The following is a 23,014-nucleotide window of genomic DNA, read 5'->3' as shown; positions in this document are numbered from 1 at the left end:
TTGGCCTAAACACTCAGTGCTAAACCCAGGCCAGGGGCAAGAGACTCTCTCTGTCTACAGACTAAATAATCCTCAGAGGAGGAGATAAGGACCAGCACTTCATTTATATTGCATGATACTTCCCAGCTCCACACAACCAAGCTTTCTGTTTCCCTCAGCGCTAACTTTTGCTGTTGGCTCAGCCTCAGCGCCAGCACTGGAGCCCCTGGAAAGGTAAATGCACAACCAAATGAAAGGGACAGAAACCAAAAAGTTTACGTACATAATTTTACCCTTGCAAGTTTTTAGTCCCACTCCAAATACTGCTTGGGCATTCCTCTTCCTCCCATCTCTAACCTTGTCTTCCCAGGCCACCGGGCAGTGGGTGACAAAATTACAAGTTTCACACAGACCTGTGATGAAACTTAGACCTATAGGATCAGGTTAAGAACACAGCAAAATTCTTCTGTTTACTTTCCCTTTTCAATAGCCAGCTAGCACATCTCCCTGTGACACGGTCATTTTTGTGCATGCTATTGCTCATCAGCCCAATATACACTGCTCTCAGCTCACACACCTGCCAGGTTGGTATGAGAAAGGTAATCACATCTGAAGGGCACTCTGTGTCCACGTTTTACATACCTGAACCAGTCTGTGTCACATCCAACAGCTTAAAAAACTGCAAGAGGGTGAGTGCTCTCCACCTGTGCCAGCCCAAAGTGCACAGCACTTTGCAATGGACACAGCCTGCCCACCATCACAACCATGCAAGTCATTGTGCAGCCTTATTCAGATACTCTACAGCTTTCCAGGAATCAGAACTTGCCATCATGTAGTAATGTTGAAAGCTCTGGACAATGCTTATTTGATTTCTGATTCATTTCATTAATTGGTTGAAACTGCAAAAAGATATTTTTCCAGGCAAGGAAGCTGCAAGCAAGCCACATGGAGATCTATGAGAAATGGGGGAAGTACAGCTGAGCTTGCATTGGGTGGGGGATGGATTATGATGAGATCCCTTCCATGAGGTGACTTGTTCAAAACCCAGCCCATGGAATAACAGTTGAAGAGGTGCCCCAACTCCCAACCTCTACATTTGAGGCCAAGCTTGAGTAAGTCACCTTTAAGTTCTAGTTGCTCTTTCTACCTTGAGCTGCCTCAAGCACAGTACTTCCCATCCTGTTGGATGGGTGCTCCAGAAATTGTAAAGGCAGCTTAAGCTAATTGCTCACTCTGAGAGGTCACATTCACCTATCAAACCCATGCCATCTGGGACTTCTGAAAGATTAAAAATGAGAGACAAGCAAGAGGATTATTAAAAATTTAACTATATACCATATTTATTATCAATCCACAGGATAATCTGATTGCTACATGAGCTCATAAAAGCTATTTCACCTTTACAAAATTAAAAAAAAAATGTGCCACAAGAATGTCATAACTGCTGATAACCAAGGACTGAATCTTAAAATTATAAATTTTGCTGTAGAAAAGATTAAAAAAAATTATATTCACTTTAGAATTTTACTTTGAATAAAATATTCCCCTGTATAAAAAATAAAAAAGCTTGCTCTGGTTAGAATTAGAGTATTTTTCTTCTTTTTTAAATCTGGGAATTTGCATAATATCTCTGTAATAAGTTTCTTTTTTTTTCCTATTGTACCACGCGGCATTCAAGCATAGCAGATTAGAAACAAACATGATGAAAGCAGTCTCAGAACATATGAAATCCACATGGAAAGTTTTAACTTCCTTTCCTTTCCTCTATTCTTTAAAGACACTTTAGTAAGAATAGCCTTGGAAAAGAATACAGGTGGAGAGGGACCTTCAATGTGCCATTAAGTAGAGCAAGGTAATAAAAGGCCTTTTGTAAGTGCTTTCTTAATAAGGTGCAGAAGCAGACTGCAACTTTGCTAGTACTGCACTATGTACAATATTCACAATAAATTTTTCTTTATTTAAAAATATTCCAGCTAGTTCACATTTTCTCTCCCATTCTGAGGCTTTCAGTTCCATCACAGCCTTGACAGCAAGAAGCGCAGCAGCACCACTTCCCTTGTGGTCAGTTGGTCCTCTTATGAAACACTGGAACCTGTGAGTGGGCCAAAGTTCTTGGGTTGTTTTCCTATGTAGCAACCTTGGAAATATGGGTTCAGGTATACATACTGATGGCTGGAGTCCTGAGTTAAAAACACTCCGACACTGGAGTCGGACACAGCAATGTTCTATATTGCCAAGGCTTTACCTTCGGATTTGTCTTGTGTGCGTCAAGGGATGAACCTCTCTTAGAGAAACGTAAAATACAAAACCAAACAAAACAAAGCTAAAAAAACACACTGTCAAAGGCTTAGCAGCTCTTGACTCTCGACTGGGTGATGTCTGATGTTTTCTTGATGACGCTGGCCCGTGTCTCACGGTCTGGCTGGCTGCTGCTTGTGGAGGCTGTGGACACTACTTGTGGCAGAGGGATGTCTGGGAAAGGAGGCCAGGAGCTATTGTAAGGCAGTGGGCAGCTTTCTTCTTTGATGGTGACTTGGAGGTCAGGCTTGTTGGCTACAAAAGTTGCCATGCTGGGAAGCATATGAGAAGTGTTCCTCATTCCTAGATTGCTGAGATACTGTTTGCCTTCAATGTTTTTTTTCTGCCAATGAAGTCGTCCCTAGAAATGGGGGAAGAAAGAAGGGAAGACTTTATGAGTGAACACAATTTTGTGAAGTACTCCAAGTAACAAGACGAAGATAGAAATATCCACAAATTCCACAGAAATTACCCCATCTCTAAGAGCCTGAGCCTCTAGCCACTGCCTTAGAATGTCTTTGCTCTCAGCCATTTCTTCTTTTCTGAAGTCATGTGCTTAACTCTTGCTGTCTCTCCAGCACTCAGGAGGCACTACCTGCTCTTCTGAATGGAAAATAAGGCCTTATTCCCAGTATGCCAGAGACAAAAAATGGATGCAGACATTTAGAACTCCAAATGGTAGTGTCTCCTCTGTTACCAGAGAGAGCATCTTCCTGCCAAGAGGCAGGCACAGAGACCCAACACTACTCAAACTAGCAATACAGGCGAGGCTGCTGGGAAACCACTATCACTTGACAGAGCATCCCTCATCACAGGGAGGAAGTTCACCAAGGGAAGATGAGCATCCTGTTGTTTGCCCACCACAGATACTGCATGTTCTGTCAAAGGAGGTCTGTGGAGTCACTACTTGCAGTTCCACCCCAGCCAAGGCATGAGAGACCAGGTGGGTCAGCCGTGTCATTATACAGATGCACAGCCTCCAGGGTGATCCTCCAAGAAGGAGCATTCAGAGAGCTTTCAGCGGGAGACACAGCAGGAGAGAGCTTTGCAAAAGGCCTTATGTAAAAATGCAGCTGGAGCACAGGGCATCCAAGAGCCCTCAGTGAGCTTCCCTTGGCCTCTAAGTACACATGGGGATCGGTAGGTCTGGTCACTTGATGGCAGCCCCAAAATAAAAGGCAAGTGGTGTTTTTGTATATGGGTAGCTCAGGTTATTTTCCCCATGGATTCCTTTCACCTAGCAATACCCAACTGACTGCACAGGAAAGCCTTCTGCCCCACATACCTCAAACATTCAAGCTTTGTTTCAGTCACATGTGTAAGCATTTCCTCCAATTATATGAGATCAGGTGCCATTTAAGGAAAACAAAGTGAACAAGTTTTCAATCAAGATAAAATACTTGCTACCCAGCAATGCCAATGCATCATATTAGCAAACTAGCTGGCACTGTTGATGGCTTCGCAGAACATCTTATTATGCAAATTAATCTTGTAGTTTGGACAGATGAGGAGAAATGAATTTGTAGATATTAATTCTGTGATGATCATCCAAATATCTGTATCCCCTGAACCTTCCTGATCTGCTTTTCTCCCCCAGCTATTACCAAAATGAATATTCCACTGGTAGACAGAATTGCAAATGGAGAAGGGGGAAAAATATCTCAGGACACAGATCTTGAGACCTTGGCCCAGACTGCTAAAAATCCAGAAAGCACCTACCTCTGCATTTTCTTCATCGCTTGGAATGCTGTCAGTTGTTTCACTTTCTGTCAAGCAAAATAGAAACAAAAATGAAACTCATGCTATTCTATCTATAGTAACAAATTCCAGCTCAAGAGGCCTGATGTACATCCAACAAGTGGAAGCAAACAAAGTCAAGTCAAACAACCAGAAAACAATGGAGAAGCATGGAGACCCTGCCACAGCAGGGCAAGACAGCACAGCTGCCTTGAACAACTAGGGTAAATGCACATGGTTATCACAGTTAACATAACTATATCCTGTAACAGACAGCAATGGAGAGGGAAGAAGTGGATTTGTGCTTTCTGGGCAGAATCTCCAGCAAGCAGGGGATGCCCCCTCTCCCTTGCCCCTCTACAGCTGCTCCAGGCCCTGCAATGGACAAAGTTCTGTCCAAATCTTTATCTCCCTGCAAAATCAGTAACAACTCCATCCTAGAGGAGATAAATGTGGTTTTGTTTCATGAACTGTTATCTCAACCTGCCACCTCAAGGGCTTGTTGTCAGTTCTGGGTCTTTATTACTGTTGATATACTCTGGTACAGTTGGTATAGTTTTGCTTTTGCTATCACTCTCCAGCCTATTTCTCAACCCTTCACTCTCCACTCGAGCAAGTGGCAATACTACAGTCTCCAGCTCCATCACCTCCCCCCACTGCACATGGCCTCCCTCACCCTCATCAATTCAACCAGAGCACAAATACAGGGGCACAGTTCCAGTGTGACAGCCATCCTCCTGCAGCTGCATCCCTCCCTTGCAGAAGAGCCTGAAATCCAGGAATTTTTACTGTATTTTCAAGCCTACATGTGTCTGAAGACAGGTCTCCTACTGTCTGAGGGTCAGGCATGGTGGGTGGTTCAGACTGCTGTGCCTCAGATATATCTGAGACAGGACACAAACCCACCCCTCTTTTCAGTATGCAGCGATGGCTGGTGCCTTCAGCATAGCCACTGGTTGCTGAGACCAACCCAGTGGAGGCCTGAATTGCAGGTTCCCTTCAGCTTGTGGGGTTTTGAACCATTGTGTCTTTTTTCCTGGGAGGATAACCCCAGGCATCTATCAGGATAACAACACTCCAACTCCCACAGCAGAGCTGCACAGATACGGCTCATCCACAAGGAACACAGAAATCACACAATTCAAGGAATGATGTGATGAATTATCATAGCAGGCAAGACAGCTCTGAAGCCCATCTTTCACTCTCAGCTCTGTGTCATGCATTTTAGTCCATGCAAACTGCTTTGCACAGGCCCTGCAACCCTGCCTTCCCAGAGACCAACCTCATGTTCTGCACTGGACATAACTAGAGCGCTAAGAGTGCATGGATTATGCCTCATGGATTGTGCCCTGCAGATCTTCAGAGAGACTGGCAGTACCTTGCCATTTTCTCAAGACTTGGCTAAGCATTAGGTTTAGGCAGAAGGCTGTAAACCAATGGGCTGAATCACTCTTTCAGACCCCAGGATCTAAACTGTACCCGAAGTCCTTCTACTCCAGCCCAGCTTCTCCAGACTGCTGCTTCCAAAGCCAGCACCTCTCCTGTGTCAGAGTCTCCACTGCAGTGTGCAGCAGAGGAACAGTCCAAAACACTAAATCTAACTGCAATGCTCTGTGCAGTTAATGCATTGCAGGCCTTCTCATTCACTGATCCAGGCAGAGAAAGATGTGCCAATGTGACTAAGCTGGCTAATTAAGCCATCCTGGGGGGAGGAGAGGAAAAATTAATTCACACAAAGTAGAAATGGCCCTGAAGATAGAACCAATAGAAGGAATCCACTCAGAGAGAAGCAACAGAGATTCCTTGACATGAAGAAGCATGTCACAACAAAAACAGAGTGATGCAGCTGAAAAGGAATCTATCCTTGGTGTTCATACATAACAAAATGCTGAGCAAGAGATAGCACTGTAGTTAGCAAAGCCAGGGAAGCTGGCCACTCAGGCATGGAAAGTTAGAGAGGCTATTTTTATCAAGAAGGGTATTTGAATCAGTGTCAAACACAACAGGCGGCTCACAACAGCCTCAGTACTAAAAACCAGCGGATTTCATAGACATCAGTGGAAATATGAAAAACTCACATGGGTGACTCACATCATTTGCCTGAGTAACCTCAGAAAGGAACCAGAGTTCCTTTGAAATAAACCAGATTTATGTAGGACAGCTGATATAGCTGGCGACTTTTGTTGGTTGTTGTTTTAGAAGAGCTCAACTAACTGTTCCTGCACAGCTGTTATGGTGATACTCTTTCCTGCCATTCAGCCAGGGGCACCTGACAGAGCAAACCCACAAGCACAGGGCCAAGGCTCCTGTGGTTCTATAAGGTCTGTGTGGAGCAAGACAGAGCAGAAATAGTCACAAGAGTGTCCTAGAAATTTCAGGGCTCTAACACAGACTCCTGTCCTCGCTCCGACCTCAAGGGCAAATACATCCTTAAAAAAAAGAGTGGTTCATAGAACAATTCAGGCTGCAAGGGACCTCAGGAGGTCTACAGCCCAACCTCTTGCTCAAGGCAGAGGCAGCTACAGGACTAGATCAGGTTGCTGGAGGCCTTATCCCTACAGGTCTGTAAGAGACGGTCCGAAAATCCCTCATCTGCCTCACGATCATCGCCGAAGACAGAGACTGAACACAGCAGTCCTGGCCTGGCTGAGGTGGGATTGTCTGCCAAGTGTTGCCTACGGGTGTGCCCACTGGGAACTGGTACGCATTCCTGAGGAAAATTAGTGCAGGTCGCAATGGACTGCGCCGTTCTTGCTGCCCAGGCGGGAAGGACTGCGCTGAAGCAGAAAGGAATGACCTGTCCTGTACACCTCTCCAGTACACCTGTCTTGTACGTCTGTCCTGTACCTGTTTCCCAAAGCAACGGGCCCCATAACAATGGCTGTAGATTTCCCAACCTCTTGGCCAGTTACCCCTCGCTTCTGAAAAGGATTATAAAGGGACCTTCTAAAATAACCGAGATCGGAGATCTCCCCACAGAAAGAAGACGAATCTATTGGTGGAAGACCACGAGGACTTCGTCTCATCCGTTGGTAGCTATTGCCCCTCTTTTTCCCCCTCTCTACTTTGTTTCTCTCTCTCTCTCTCTCTCTCTTACTCTCTTCTATTGCATTACTGTGTTGTGGGCACTTAATAAAGGTGCACTGTTTTGATTAAAACTGAAATCTCTTGTGTCCTTTTACACTCTGAGATCGATAAACGAACCATCACGACCCCCGCTTGCATTAGCGGATCGTGACAAGGTCTTGAAAACTTCTGAGGATGGAGGCAGCACAATCTTTCTGAGTATCCTGCTCCACTGCCTGACTGTCCTTGTGGTGAAACAGGTGATATTTTTTCCTATATCCAGCTGTCCCGAGCTTTCTTGTTTCAATTTAGCCTGCTGTTTCTCATCCTCGTACCATGCACTGCTGTGAAGAGCCTGGCTCTGCCTTGTGGAAACATCCCTGTGGTAGAGGCAGGGATGCCTGCTATGAAGTCCTCAAATCCATCTCTTCTCCAGGCTGAACAAGCCCCAGTCCTTCTATCTTCTCACAGAGTGAGAGCCCATACCCTGCGTAGCCCTTCTCTGCCCTTGCTCTAGTTTGTTTGTAAATTTCTTGGACTGGGGAGCTCAAGACTGGATGCAGTACTTTGAAAGTAGCGCATCTAGTCCTGTGTAGAGATGATAATCACTTCCCTAGATCTACTGGCCATGTTCCTGAAAACTGGTGGCCTTCTCCGTGGCTGAGATGCCCTAGTGTCTCATGCTCAGCTCACTGCCTACCCACCTTTCTGCAGACCTGCTCTCCATACTATAGGCCCCAGCCACTATTGCTGCAAAGAGCTCTTCCTTCCTACGCACAGGACTTCATAAGTGCCCTTGCTAAATTTCATAAGGTTTCTTCTGACCCATTCCTGCAATCTCTCCAGGACTCTCTGGATGATGGCTCTGTCCTCAAACATAGCAACTGGTGTGCCCTATTTGGTATCACCTGTCAAGTTCACAAACACGTCTCCTCATTGATATATTAAATAAGACTTGTCCCAGGACAGACCCTTGCAGTACTCCACCTCTTTCTGGCCTCTAGCTACAGCAGCCAGGATCATCAAGAGCTGCCTTGAGATGCACTCAAAAGCATGCCAGTGGAATGAAATTCTGTTATGTGAGTTTTGGGCTAGCAGGTCTGGGTATAAGTTAAGGACAGCTGAAGGCCGCCAAGGTACTAAGACAGCATGAGGGAGTAGCAGAAGTACTTCAGTCATCCTTCATTTTCCTGATGCAGGCTGGTTGCAATGACCTTAGGGCAGGTAGCTCATGATTTGCTCTTGTCAAGGTGGTTACCAGACCACCCTTCTCTATCATTCCAGTCCAAAAAACCACCATGAGTTCCAGACCAAGACAGTGACTCCTGTTTGCATTTCAAGAATTTACATTCTATAGCTGAAGTTAAAAGATTGCATCATTGTAATGATTGTGTAGATGGAAAAGTTTTCCAAGACATATTTGTAAAGAGGAAAAATGTTTCAAAGGTGCTTGTCTCCCTGCTGCTAATAAATTTAAGTACTGTCATATATCCCTGCCTTATGCTTTGCATAAGTCTTCTGAATGCTTTGGTTACTGCAGACTAAACACACTGGAAAGCATAACCATTTATCAACATGTGAGATTAACAGTGGAGACTATCCAAAAGAACATCATTCACTTAGTCCCAAAGATAAAAATTACTAAATACATACTTTATAAAAATATGTCTGGAAGTAATTTCAGTCTAATAAGTCAAAGGCAAAAACCATGTGTAAAATAATAAAATGCATGGAGAACAATTTATACTTAAATTTGCCTTAAAAGATGACATTTGTGTTTCTACCCAGTCTCCTAAGGCTTGCAAACTAGCACCATGTTAAAACAGAAAGGACAGGTGGATCTGAAACTTTTTCTACTTTCAAATGTGGCTTTGTCCTGCTTCCTATGAAATAAGGCTTATATGATTGTGGGGACTCTATATAGCATGTCTGCATGTACATTTGAGTCTGCTCTCCCCTAAAAACTTCTGAACACACTGTCAGACTTGGATAAGGAATAAATGAGTGCCAAAGACTCTTAACTTCCTAACAGTTATATGAAAAGAAGGAGCTAGATGAAAAGAGAAACCATAACCACCCTCACTGGGGGCAGGGGAAAGCCTGTTATCTCATCCTCTTTTTGGGTATCAGAGAATCCAGATGGGAGGCAGACGTTGGAAGCCAGATGTCCACAGCTCTGCTGCTTGCAAGATCACTTGTTATCAGTCACTATATGGCTGTTCTAATCTGCAACAAGACAGATCCACTACCCCTGGGCCCTCAGCTCCATATCTGCGTGTGTACCATTAGTGCAGCCTTTAGCACTGCACACTGTGTTAGACACTGAGTAAACACAGAGCAAAAAAGACCTTTAATCTTTAGTAAGGCAGGGGCATATCATTTGTACCATTGAAAATCTCCTTCTAAAAGACCTCTGCATTATATCTAAAAAAGTTCTTTTTCCATTACTCACAGGCTAAAACCCTCAGCTCACATTTACCAACCTCAGATCTGTCAATTTGTTTCTCAAGGAAATGAGCAGAGGACTGTGTGCTTTTGAGTTTCATTAACAATTCAGAAGGCAGATGAGTACACATTCCTGAATCTTTGTTAGCTACCCTGGAAGAGCCCTCCTTACCCCAATATCTTCCAAACATTTCCAGAAAAAGGAGTGTAAAGAAATGCCAAGTTGCTTACCTGCATAGGATGAGACAGGGGAGATTTGTAGAGGGTACAGCTGGCTCATGCTGAGGGGCTGTTCATCACTTTCTGTTGTCACTTCTACGACCTGACAAACATCAGGAGGATTGGCAACTATCACCTGCTCCTCACTGCTGCCATCAAGGTGCGGCTGTCCTACAACTTTGGGTTAGAAACAACAAAATTGATTACTGACAATATCTCGACCCTGTTGAATCTCTAAGAGCCTGCCCATGGAGCCTGCTTGGTATCTGACTGAGTCTTCAATAGTCTCAGTACTTTTTTCCATGCCCACCACCTGCTTTCAGTGGGTATAAGTTTCCATGTTCTAAAGGAAATCTGCGATCCTCAAAGAGCAAGCTGCCAACATCCCATGGCCTCTGAATGCTCTCATGTAAACTATACAACAGAAGACCAGAACTGGCATGCAAAAACCTGGCCACGGGATCAAGCAAAACATTGTGGGATTCTGGAGTACATATGACATGAATCTATGAAAAATTTCTGCTCCAGTTAGATACCTATTCTCACTGACCCTCGCAATGCCATCGATGCTAGATAGCATATCACAGTTGTACCTGTAATCCACATGGTCTGTGACAGAAAGCTACAGTTCAGTTTGTTATTAACAGAGGGGTTTCCTATTCCCTCAGGCACATGATATTTAATACTAAAATACCAATGAAATTTAATATCTAAGGACCATGACTTATTTGTACAAAGTGAAGCAACCATGGATGCTTTCCAAGGGTCCTGAAATGCTTTGCAGGCATTAGTTACTCCACACAACAATCTTTTGAAAAAGGTTGACAAACCAAGGTACAAAAAAATTACTGAGCAAAGCAGAAGTATGGTGAAAGCCCGAATCTCACTTCTCTGAAGCTGCTTGACATAATTTCCTCTGTCTTGTACAACTCTTCCTTTAATCTCAGTAGCATGAACACATGACAAATGCATTAATCCCGCACAGAACTGAAAACCGTGAGTTAGATCAGAAGAATGCACAGGGATGGAGCCATCTCAGAGGATATCTAACCTGAAACCATGGTTATCCAAGAGAAAGACTATAGATACTCTTTCACTGAACATAAAGCTTCAAAAGGAACATAAGGCTAAACTCTGTGCAAACACAATGCTGTATTGGTCAAACAGTCAATTTTTTTCTTGACCCATGAGGGGAAAAGCATGTAAGCAATGAAATACAATAGATCTTGCAATTCTTAAGGTTAAGTAACCTGAGTATATTAATTATTAAATTTGAAAAAGTCAAAAGATAGCATCTATTCCTGCATGAACTAAGATAAATAAACAAGAACGCACATGTCTATACACACAATCCACTCCTGCATTCTATCTTAAGACAGGGCTTTTTGAAAAAGAAAAGCGACAGGTATTTTTCTCAGGGAAAAGCTGCATATTATTTTGCTTTGTGAAGTGCCAGGTAACCACCGGAAAGTCTCCAAAACTTAGATGTGTCTTTTAAGAAAGAATGCCAGCATAAAGAAGATTACATGCATACCAGATAGACTTTTTAAAAGTTGAATCACTACAATTACTACAGTTATGTTTCAGATATTCTGTTTCCCCTTTATTTCACCTTTCCTGGTTCTGAAAAAACCAGCTTTTTACTGAGTGTGGTGAGAGTGGTGCAAGAGCACACACAGTTAATTTTTTATCTGGGAGAGACCAATATTGCGCAACCCACTCAGGGTATGAGCAGGTCATCTGCACTATTTTATCTTTTTCCTCAATACCTGACAAATTCTTACCCACCCTGAGAGATAAAATACACAGCAAAAACTACTGCTCACTTGGGCAATATGCCACAGCTTCCAGTGAGCTGCATGTATGTCAGAAACTCTGCAGGGTGCTGTTTGTCTTTCATCCCCTCTTGCTGATTACCCATCTTTCTGCAGAACAATTCTAGTATACCTTTTCCTCCCTGTTTACATTAAAATCCTTTCTGCAACCTAAATAACCACTTCTTTCTCCAGTCTGGATAAGCAGCACACCTCACATCTCAATAATTAAACAACACTAGATGACAGTTCCCTACTCAATCCTCAGTCAGTGAACTGGAAGCACTGATAGCACTACGGTGCTACTCCTTCAAATTATAACAGGAGGAGCAACAAGCATGCTCTAATACTCTTACAAAGCAACACCCTATTAAATGAACTGGCATAAATAGAGCAAAACTACTCACAAACTTCTCAGCCACACAAGTACTTCAGGGGAATGACTATGCAAAGCCCTGTGACCTAAGAAATGGGGATCAAAAATAGTCACTGTACATGATTTCTGCCATCTCTCCAAGCAGAATACTAACATATTTGTCATATTTAAAAGTGGAATTCGAGACAAAATGGTATGTGGGTCATATTACTAGGAGGTCTTGCTGCAATGACAATCTCAGCCAAAAAACACCTGTCAAAACCCAGTCCAATTATTCTACTGAGGACCAATTATTCACATGTTGAGATGACAGCTCATTTCTAATGTACTGGTTTCTAAATGCAGTCTTCAATGATCCTTTTTGTAAGCTCAGTGATGTTAAAAACTACCTCTGCTACTGAGGTGTCAGTAAAAAGAACCAACTTTCTACATTTTGCCTGCTGGTTTGAACTTCCAAATAAAATGGTATTCTATACAAAGCTCTGCTTTAAGCAATGGGAAACTGCCATCTGACTGCAGTTTATCTCCCACACGACATTGACTACAGTCTCCTCATGGCTGAGGACTACCCTGTGGAATAAGTCCACATCGTGAAATGCCAACTTAGAGTGTCTGTAAGTGCTTTACTGTCAAGGGAACCACCACACTGCCACAGTACTGCTCACTGTCTCTGCAAGGTGATGGGGCTGACCTGCAACCACAATCTTGCATGGCCTAGGCTACTGAAAAATGGGTCTACCTGACTGCAACTGTGGCATTCCCTGAAGTGCAAGATGCTGATGGAAAGATAAGTCTGCAGACCAGAAGGGTTTTTGAAGTCACCTGTGTGTGTAAAAAAAGCATAGGAGTACTTACCTACAAAGTTCACTGTACTGTCAACTTCATTTTTTATACTGGAGGACAGGATATAGTCAGAAGTTACATCATTTAGCCCATTAATCCCAAAAGATGATTCAACTGGCTCTTGCTAGAATGAAAACAGTACAGTTGGGTCAGCATTGCTTTATTTTAGGAGACAGTTCATCTCTTTGTTCTGAGGTGGTAATAAATCCCATCACTTCTGCCTGCCATATACCCCCTGCTCTTTGCGAGACACTGTCTTAGAATGAATATTTCTCTGAGAGAAGCTCGCGAAAACTTCATTTCTGTATCTTGTGCTTTGAAATGACAGCTCTTTTTAATTTTCAAATTTAGAATAATCCTTCTGAGAGCAAGGAAGTAGTAAGCTATTTACTACAAGAGATTAACATTTGAAACAAACAAGGAAGAAACACTGCTTTAAAATGGTAGTCTATTTAATATTCCTCCTCAGTCCCTTCCAAATAAGCTCTATCTCTTTGCACCTTCTGAAAGGAAGCCTTAGTTCCTGTACAGCAATTACTAAATTCTAGCCTTAATTTTTCTCTACAGCAAACCTGAAAGCAAACCAAAGTGTTTACACTAAATACAGCCTTTTAGATCACATCATAAACATTACCACAGGGCAACAGCATTGGGAAAACACCACCTGTTCTACACAGACCGAGCTTTCTACAAGATGCATCTCTGTAAGCCTGGTACACCCAAGTGGGAATCTAAAAAAAATCCCTTCAGAGTAGACACCAAAAAAATTAATTCCATAAACTCAGGATTTTTTTAAAAGGATTATTCTACATGTGCAACTTCCTGCCTGGTATTGACTCTCTCACAGGTTTATTGGTTACAATGTCTAAAGTCTTTTATTTTTACTCTGCCAGCCCTGCAAGGCTGCAAGTTGTCCCCCACTTGCTGAGCCAGAGACACCTGCAGAGAGGTGCAGAGCTGTCCATGCTGTGCTCATTTTCAGGGCTCTAAAGCATTTCATCAAAGGCAGGGCAAAGGTGAGCCTCAGGACCTGTGGTGCCAGCCCATCCCAGTGCTAACCATATGAACTGTTATCTTTGGGACAAAATACTGGGGGCACTGTGACAGATTTTTTTCTGGATGTCACATGCTGTCATTGTGATCTACTCTAAAAGAATTGTCACTTCAATACAAGAACCTTCCCAGATACTAAAGCAAGGCAAACATGCACCCTGTCCCAACGTCCCATGGCACATCAGAAGGGTGCAAAGTTAAGTGTTAATGGCAACTAGGTCTTTGAGGAGTTGCACCAGTTGTGCTGGCCCACAGGTCAAAGACTTGGAGAACTGGAAAAGATAAAATTAGCTGCTATTGATCCATTGAGGATCACGACCGCAGAGATAGGTTAGAGCTGCACACTGGAGCCCTGAGTATCTGGTGTTGTGCAACACAGCAAACAAAACAGCCCCCATAGAAACACTGTGCATGCAGCACTTGCTCAACTTTACTGAGGCTGATTACAGAGAAGTTTATTTAGTAGCCCCTTTCAAGCTCCAGAAACAAATAGGCGTCTTGGAACTCAGGTGGTGGTGCCAGATCCAGAAAGAGACTTGGATGCTGGCACAGTTGGTGTTACATCACCTAAATGTTCAGTGTCCAGATGTCTAGCTTAAGGTAAATGCATGGGGAAAGCTGTCACTAAGATTTAAAAAATGTCTCTCAATGTAGAGCTGCATGGTCAAAAGGATACATCTAGCATAAAGTAGGAACTAGACCTCAGTTCAGTCCTTTGTTTCAAAAGAAAGAGACTGGTTGTATCTGGGCTGCTCTGATATTTCCATTTCCTTCCCATTATTGACAATTTTAATGAATTTAATGAATTATAATGACAGACACTGCTTGCCCAAAAGCCCAGTGATAGGAGACCTATCTGTGGGGTGGGAGACTTGCTTGCACCTCTGCTAATGTGGAGCAGGGATTTGGTAAGGTCCAGGACTCACATCCACAGGGACAAGCAGTGAGTGCCCTGAGCACCCTGCTCAAGCTCAACCCACTAGTAATTGCTGTGAGTGCCCACAGGGTCCAGCAGTGGCAACAATGGGAAGTTCACTGAAAGGCTCTTGCTATGCTGAAGTCCCTTTGCAGATCTCTGCTCAGATTCTCAGCTTCTCCCTCTGCTGCTATCACCCCATTGCAGTTACCAGGCAAACCATGGAGTAGCCTCCCACTGGGCTCCACTAAAAGAGATTTTTCAAGGTAACTGTAAGGTGTCCAAAACATGCAACTCTGGTCTCAGGAATTCACATCACCAAGCAAAGCAATTATAAGCAGCTTTCATGCTCAGAAATGTGCATTTGCTTTAATTCACCTACCACCCTTCTTCTCTACTACAGCCTTCAACATTCAACAGTCAGCCTAAGAGTGGCCGAGTATGGAAATAGCACCTCTTTTAAAACCCAGGCTAGCCACTGCACACATCTGTCAGAACGGGGGAACAGACAAGAATACCCAGCTCAAAGCTGCAAGAACTAACAGTAGGTATCACTGGTAGGTATGTGTATGTGCTGACACACTGCTCTGCTCTGACCAAAGCAGTTTCACTGGCTCCCTCTGAACATCAGCCACCATCAGAGTCACTTTATAACAACCACGTGTGGCTGTGTGATCCAAATAGGATAGTTTAAAAGTGGTTCCTTCAAGACAATTTAAAAGTCATAGCATTGTAACATGTAACTCCACAAGTCACAATTCCTGGGGCAGCACCTGCCTTCTGAACCCAATTTCAGTGGAGGACTTTTTCCCAGATTTCTGGGTTCACCTGGCCCAGAGAACCTCCTGGCCAGAGACTGCAGAGCCTGAACCCAGGCATGGTTGGCACAGCCCTTCACAAGTGAGCAGCAGGGGACCAAGCTGCCCTTCCACTGTAGACACAGCTGCTACACACAGCCCAAGGACACCAATTTTACTGAAAGGTGAGAGTCTGAAATCTCTGAGATTTGCTTTTTTTTAAAAAAAATTGAAGGTGGGCTAAACCCTGCTGGTGTGTGATACTGACCACCTCACAGAGGTCCTTGGCAGAGGTGTGAAAGCTAGGAAACGCCATGTTCCTCAGGGACAGCGGACATCAGTCTCGGTCGATGCTCTGAACAAGCAGAAATCTCAGGCTGTGATGGAGGAGCTTTACAGCTGAGGCCTTCTAACTGACAAAACATGAGCACAAGGTGCAGCTCTGACCCTTGCCTAAATGAGAAGGAATTTCCAATGCCTTACGCACAGAAATTAATTGCTCTGAAAGGTAGCTCTATTGTTCAGAAGCATTCCTTCCATAATTACTGTATTTCGCCTTACAGAGACAAACAAGTGGCAAATGTATTGCTGAGTGCCAGTTTTCCAACCTCCAGGCATTGTAGCACAAGGGCTGTGTCCATTGATGATGTAAGTCATGGCTTTAACAGCTTTCACATTTCAAAAAACCAGCCCCAAACATCCTGGGTAACTGTAGTTACTTAACCAAACCACAAGCATTGACAAGTACCCACCACAATATACTGTTGGAGCTATTAAAAAATACTTGCAACAGATCATGTTCACAAGCTCTCGCAGTATTAAACAGCCACTTCTTACCTTAATTTGTTTGAATTTGTCATCCTTCTCAGACTTCGTTTTTTTTCCTGCAACAACAGAAGGAAGATTTCATAAAGTCCTGTGTGCCATGAGTTTTCCTTCACACTTTCTGTATTTACCAACAAATAGCCCCAAAGTGTGCCTCCAAATGGCAGGACTTTCTAGTTAAGGGAGAACACATTTTGCTTCATTTTACCCTTCACTTAAGGCCTGGGCAGCAAAAACTTCACCTTGAATGCTCTCGCTTTGTGTTTCTTTTTTAAAAGGCTACAAAGACAACCACTGTGGGACCAAGGAAAGCAATGGCAGTCAAAAAATCAAAGTGAAAAATATGGAAGAATGACAAAAAACAAGGCCTGTTAAAAAAAAAGGAAGGGGGAGAAAAATACTCTTGAAGAGAAAAAAAAATCAAAATGTATGTCTCATCACATTTCTGACATTTTCTCTGTAGCTATAGGAAAAGAGAGATTGTTAATTGATTTAATGTGAAAAGAGATCACAATAAACTTCAACCAATATTTTTGTAAATAGTTGCAACCTGGTAGGGAAATACATATTACAATTCATGCAAAAGTGGTTTATGCAATCATACTGGACTTGGGAATCCAGAAAACCACACAGCATGTGACCCTCACAAAATGTCATGTGCCTTGGCAGACCCCAGTGTTGCTGCCCCTGCTCTGACCTGATGCAGAAGCTCAGACTTGCTGGTGCAAGCTCAGCTCTACCCCACTGTTAGCACAGACGTGTCCCAGGAGTTTCTCCCATCTCTACTACACAATACCACTGAAAATTAGAAATGTTTGCAGCGAAATTCTTTTGCTCCCACACATAAGTTTAGCTACGTGCCATAAAATAATGGCATGTGAAAATATATATGAGGCCCAAACTGTGTCAGAGTTTTACAGTAACTGGACTTTCTGCAGAATCTTCTCCTGCTACAGCCCCCATTCCCAGAATCTCAGCTTTAAAGAAGAATTTTTGTAGTTCCTACAGGAATCTACTGCCAAGGGACATGTTATGGTCTGGGGGAATGTGCCTAAACATACAAGATACACTACTGACAAGAGACTGGAAAGAGTTTCAAAACAAATGTGCTACCTTTTGCACACTGATGTCCCTTTCACAGTATGATTCTGCCCCAAAAATGCCATGGTTCATCATTTCCAGTCACACTGACCTTAAACTGAAGATCTGCCTTTCACTTTTCAATCTAAGAAAATAGCAAACTGAGCTACAGGTGAACTGAATAGAATTTTAGAGGAACACCATGTGTTTGGTTTGCAGGTTATCTTTTCATCCAAAATCCTAGACAACACAGGATACCAGAGGACTAAGGAAACCATTGTTCTACTGCACAAACCAGTAAGGAAGCCATAAGAAAGCTAATGAGCCATAAATAAACTGATGTTTCTACTTTGAAAGAAACCAAATACTCATGAGATTGACCTGCTGGTTAGGTCTCCTCCTGGCAGGCAGGAGATTTAATCCCTAAATTTGGGGATTCAGTTTCCCATTTCACCATTATTGTGCTCTGGGGGCTGGTTTTTCATGGTCTTTGTAACTAACAACATGGTTCCGTGGTTTAATGCTCTGAGCAGAGTGTACTGCTCTCACTCAGCTCAAGACAGAGACAGTTTAATTGTAGCCTTGCTTGAAAAATATACCAAAATGTCTGCCACCATATTCTGAATCACCTCTACTGAGTTAGATGTGCTGACCTCTAATAGCCCCTAACCATTTTCCTTGACTGAAGGAGACCTGGGACTAGGTTCTGAACACAACTCCATCAGCTTTAACAGACAAATATCAACAGCTTGGGTGTATCACATCTCATTGATACTCTCTTCTGAATGTAGCCCATTTTTCATACAGCTGTTCCTAAGTTCCACTCATTTCCCAGCCAGCCAGGGCACAACATGCAGCTTGCATTGGTGGCTTGTTGCATACTGAGCTACCTGCAGCAGGTGTTTTTCTCAACACAATGCCCTCAACAGCATTTCATGTTGACAAACTCTCCCCTCTACCTTTTTTGGAAGGTCTTTCAGATAACGGCAGCATCCGGTACACCCTGAAGGCGTTGTTTCCTTTCTTTATACTTTTGTCCTTCACTTCTTCTATGTCAGGCAGGGAGTTCATAGCACAACGGAAGTTTGCCTTCCATGTCTTTGGATCAGGTTTATCTACTCCTGACTGGTATTTTCCTAAGGAAGAAAAGAAAGTTAGGCACACATGACGTGTGATTGAAAACCTAAGGCAAATTAATAACAGCATAGGTTAGCTTCAAGGTTATCAGCCTTTGGTTCCCATGACAGCATTCAAACAATAGCTGAGGTTGCAAGAGACTGCTGTGATCTCATTCTCATGCATGTTTCTAGAACAGATGATGAACAGTTTGTGCTCAAGAAAGACCCAGGGCACTGCAGATCAGATGTGACTCCATAACAACATGGAAAAGCTTGCACAGCTGGCTAAAATCCATACAAAGGCGTAAAGAGCCTAAGGGCCTATGTGTACAAAGTACTGACTGTGCTCTACTCCTGACAGTTTGGAACCCAATGTTGTTAACATTTAAATCAATTAAGTTTTACTGTGTTCCTCAATGCAAATGAGTTACGGCACTTCAGTAGAGCTGGAGAGTATCATAGGCCTTGAAAAAAGCACTTAGCACTTAGCACTGGAAACTTAAGTTCACTCTCCATGTTAGTAAAAGCAAAGACAAGAAAGAAGGAAAATGTAACTTTAAAAGGGAAAACAATGTGAAAATCTGTCCTGCAAAGAGAGAGTTCTAATACCTGTGTGAATTGCCCAGTTTCTAAATAAGGGAGCATCTTTTTCAACATCCCAACCATGTCTTGCGGCATGCATCCAGGGAATCTGAAAAATCTTCTTCTCCTGGAAGGGAAAACAAACAGGAAATGCCAACACTGATAGACTTGAGGGATCTTCTGATGACTTTAAGTCACTCATTTATAAGCACAGTTTCAGCATCTCAAAGTGTTTTGCTCCCTTCTAGCCCAGTGTCACTGTCACTGAAATCAACAGGAAAATATCCACTGGCATCATCAAAAGCAGAATACAGTTCAAATATATGAAATACTCAGAAGCCACTTCATGGAAGATGAGCCTGGCGGTTTTCCAAGCTGACACATGGAAAAAGCATGCAGTACTACACATTTCTAAACTTTCAGACAAAGGCTAGTTTTGTCAGCACAAACACTTTTATGATTAGGAAAAATAGATCTGAAACTAAATAACTACAGGAACAGAGCAAAATCAAGGGATTTAGAATTCAGCCAGTAAATACTAGCATGGTGAAGAAAAGAGATCTTGCAAATTTGTATGCCAAGCAAACAGACATAAGAATATATCAACTGTAGACATCTCTCCAGTGGGGATAAAAACACCAGACACACTCATATGAAGTAGTGCATTGAAGATACCTGAACACATTTTAGTTCAGAAACTTCAGACCAAAGAGAAGTGCACTTAAAGAAATGCAAAGGAAGCCTTTTTTTAAAATTTGTTTTTTTAACACACAGATAAATCTGGACATGCCTTACATGGTGTCAGTATAAACTGATTCCCCAAGGGATCACGGAAGATCCCTGGTAACTATTTAAGATGATAGTTTTAGGATGTAGCTCCAGCTCTGGGGGCCCAATGGCTTTCAGAGCTTGAACAGCATGTTTCCTACACTCCTACCACAAGCACTTAGCACACAGGATACCAGGCCAAAAGGGTGCTGGATCAGATGTGCTTTTATGTCACACAGCACAGTAATGAATTCCTTTGTCATGACCTACAGGGCTGCTTCAGAACTCTTCATGCTCTTTTCTGAAAAGCCATACACAAAAAAAAGCTTGTTCCACAATTCTCCCCTGTTGGGAAGAATACTTCTTATCTGGCTTTACATGCAGACATCTTGCACTATAAACTCTGCCACTGCAGGTTTAGATCGAATTATCAGTCTGTGAAGAGAAAAGTACTTCCAGGGCAAAATCCACCCTCCTCCTCCAGCAGCCACCTGAGCTATGCTGCTTGAATTTCACCCTAAAAGAGTTTATTTTCTCTACTGACTACAAATAACTCTAGACAAAATAGAGCCTATTTCTCTCTACTGACTACAAAATAACTCTAGTACAAATAACTCTCATTTAAATGACTGCATTGTAGGTATCTGGTCAGGTGAGAGGAATCCTTCACCCTTTCCCCTTCCCCCAACAACCACTTTTCTTCCCTGTCTGTTTGGTTAATATTTCACTCATGACGAGGTTAGGTTTATTTCCCTTCCTTCCCATGTGATCTTTTCTTCTTCTGAGCCTGTGTTTCGTCCTTCAACTCTTGTCTTTAATCCTTTCTGTCATATTCACTTGTTCAGAATTGCATTCTTCTCACTTGGCTTCATCTTTAATTCGGTGAATGCACTGATTTAACATGTTCCTCATTCCCCTCAAGTCCTCACTCTCAATCTTCCTCTTAATGTAGTTCCATCACTTCTCTCACATCTCTGTTGCCTCTTTACTCTTCCCTCTACATATAAGTAAATCATCAAGAGATACTTCTTTCCCCAACTCGAAGCAGTCCAAAGAAAGCCTCAAACCCACTATTTGTGGTCCACAACACTACTATATTCATCAGAGCTAGAATAAGCTTCCCTGCCTTCACTCTTCCATAGACTATAATAAGCATGGGAAGAAAAAAAACATACTTCCATAGAAAACAGTTTCTATCAACAAGAACTTTAAGAATATAGCAGATTAAAATAGACCATATAATAATTCAAAACCTAGCAGACTGAACAAAACTCCAGACATAGCATCCTGTCACCACCAACTGTACTCACTGCTTCAATAGGTGCAAAGACACTCAACAGCAGTCTAAGTGGTCATTACAGTGCTTCTGTTCATTACGGAAAGCTCTTCCCAGTCCCAGATGTCTTGAAGCACAGGAATTATACCAAATTATAACACAAATAACAAAATCACAGAAGCTATGTCATAATTTTAAAATACATATATAAATTGACACACCTATACAGAAAATACAAATTTTCTTATTGACTATCAAATACCTAATCTTCACGGAAATCCTGCAAAGACTGCTGATTACATCAATACCATGTTTTGAGTGTTCTGCTCTAGTTTACCTGGATACTTTCTATTTAAATACTACTTCTTCATTTCACACATTATCAAACATTATCTATATTCTTCTTCAGTCAATGCTGCCTAATAATGACCTTAACAGGAAAAGGCTCATCAGTGCTTTCTCTCAAACTTGGAAAACCATGTGCTGACTGGTACAGCATTCCATCACTGGACTTTTGTGTAGGAGTCTCACGTTTCTGTTAAAAAATTAGCCTCACCTGAAGTCAAAAACACAACCCACAAAAATTTTGCAGTGTAACAGGAATTGCTACTAAACTCCAGTGGGAACACCAAAAGGGAAAAGCTGTGACATTCTTAGAAATAGGAATGAAAAGGAAAGTAGATCAAACCTCAGCTTGTTAGAGCACAGTGCTACTAATGCCAAGGTTGTGGTTTCAATCCCCACATGGGCCATTCACTTAAGAGTTAGACTTGATGATCCTTGTGGGTCCCTTCCAACTCAAAATGTTCTGTGATCTGTGATAACTTGGAACTCTAGCATCACAAAATGCTCGGAGCAAGTGCTTGAGCATGAGACCACACACTAGCTACAAAGTCGTAGGACAAATCTTAAATAGCAGCATCCATCTCCAAGGTAATACTCCGCGCATCCATCAAAGCAGCAGGTTGCCTCTCTGTTACAGCTACTTGGAATGTTTTCATTCTAATTTCCTTTTCCAGACCATGAGGAACACTGACCTCTCATAATCCCCCTCCTCACATCACCTCTACCCTCTACTGAACTATGTAGTTTCCTTAACACCTCCCAGTTTTGTTTCTCTGTGAAGGAAAAGAAATTCCCTTCCTCCTTCATGTCACGCAGCAGAATAATGTTTTCACCAGAGAGGTACACAAGTATTTATTTTTTAAGCCCTATCAGGATGGGTTTATTCTGGAGGTATAATGATGAAATGACAGTAGGGGAAGGAATTAAGTGTCAGCTGTACCTGATTTGACATTTCTAACTGAGAGAGGTTTAAATCTTTCCTCAGTTTGGAAAAAATCCCCAAGAGCAGCCAGCCAATGTCAACCCAGAATGGTTTCATATTTAAATTTTATTTCCTTAAAAGCTGTGCACACACACGAATTTCGTTCTCTTGATAATCTGACACACCTTCTTTTCTAAATTGTGAACTGTCCTTTACCAAACTCTGATTAAAATATACAAGTCCTAAAATCCTAGAGCCTCCAAAGTTGATTCTGTGGGTATAGAACAGGCTGTGATACACATGACACTGTATCATTAATTCCATGCATGGCTTTGTTTATGGTCAGGATTCACAGTAGAACCAGAAATATTTTTGGTTTAATGATCCATTGGTAGAATGAATGTTTAAACATTTTTAAACAGAAATGCTCAGATGTGCAATTATCTCATTGAGCATCCTAAAGGCAATCCAGACTGATGCCAAATCAGAGGGTAGAAGTGGGGAATCGGAGTTTAATAAACCTCAAGGCAGAAAAATTATTTCAGGATTAGGCAG

General features: G+C 42.5%; 1 protein-coding gene across 4 annotated transcripts in view; it reads right to left on the bottom strand.

The window, feature by feature from the left end:
• Positions 1–1,291: 1,291 nt before the first annotated feature.
• The window catches only part of IRF2 (interferon regulatory factor 2), a 41,063-nt gene continuing 19,340 nt past the window's right edge, over positions 1,292–23,014 (bottom strand). For all 4 annotated transcript variants that reach the window (XM_008641472.2, XM_008641474.2, XM_017744584.1 and 1 more), the window contains 7 exons: positions 19,176–19,275; positions 18,408–18,584; positions 16,381–16,427; positions 12,790–12,901; positions 9,757–9,921; positions 3,997–4,043; positions 1,292–2,638 (listed from right to left, as the gene is read on the bottom strand). In XM_008641472.2, coding sequence (XP_008639694.1) covers positions 2,327–2,638; positions 3,997–4,043; positions 9,757–9,921; positions 12,790–12,901; positions 16,381–16,427; positions 18,408–18,584; positions 19,176–19,275 — 960 coding nt within the window. In that variant the 3' untranslated portion in view covers positions 1,292–2,326. The remainder of the gene's footprint in view (positions 2,639–3,996; positions 4,044–9,756; positions 9,922–12,789; positions 12,902–16,380; positions 16,428–18,407; positions 18,585–19,175; positions 19,276–23,014) is intronic.

This window comes from Corvus brachyrhynchos, unplaced genomic scaffold (genome assembly GCF_000691975.1).
Source record: "Corvus brachyrhynchos isolate BGI_N302 unplaced genomic scaffold, ASM69197v1 scaffold17, whole genome shotgun sequence".
Taxonomy (NCBI): domain Eukaryota; kingdom Metazoa; phylum Chordata; class Aves; order Passeriformes; family Corvidae; genus Corvus; species Corvus brachyrhynchos.
Note: the sequence above shows the minus strand (reverse complement) of the source record. Positions and strands in the feature narration are given on the sequence as shown.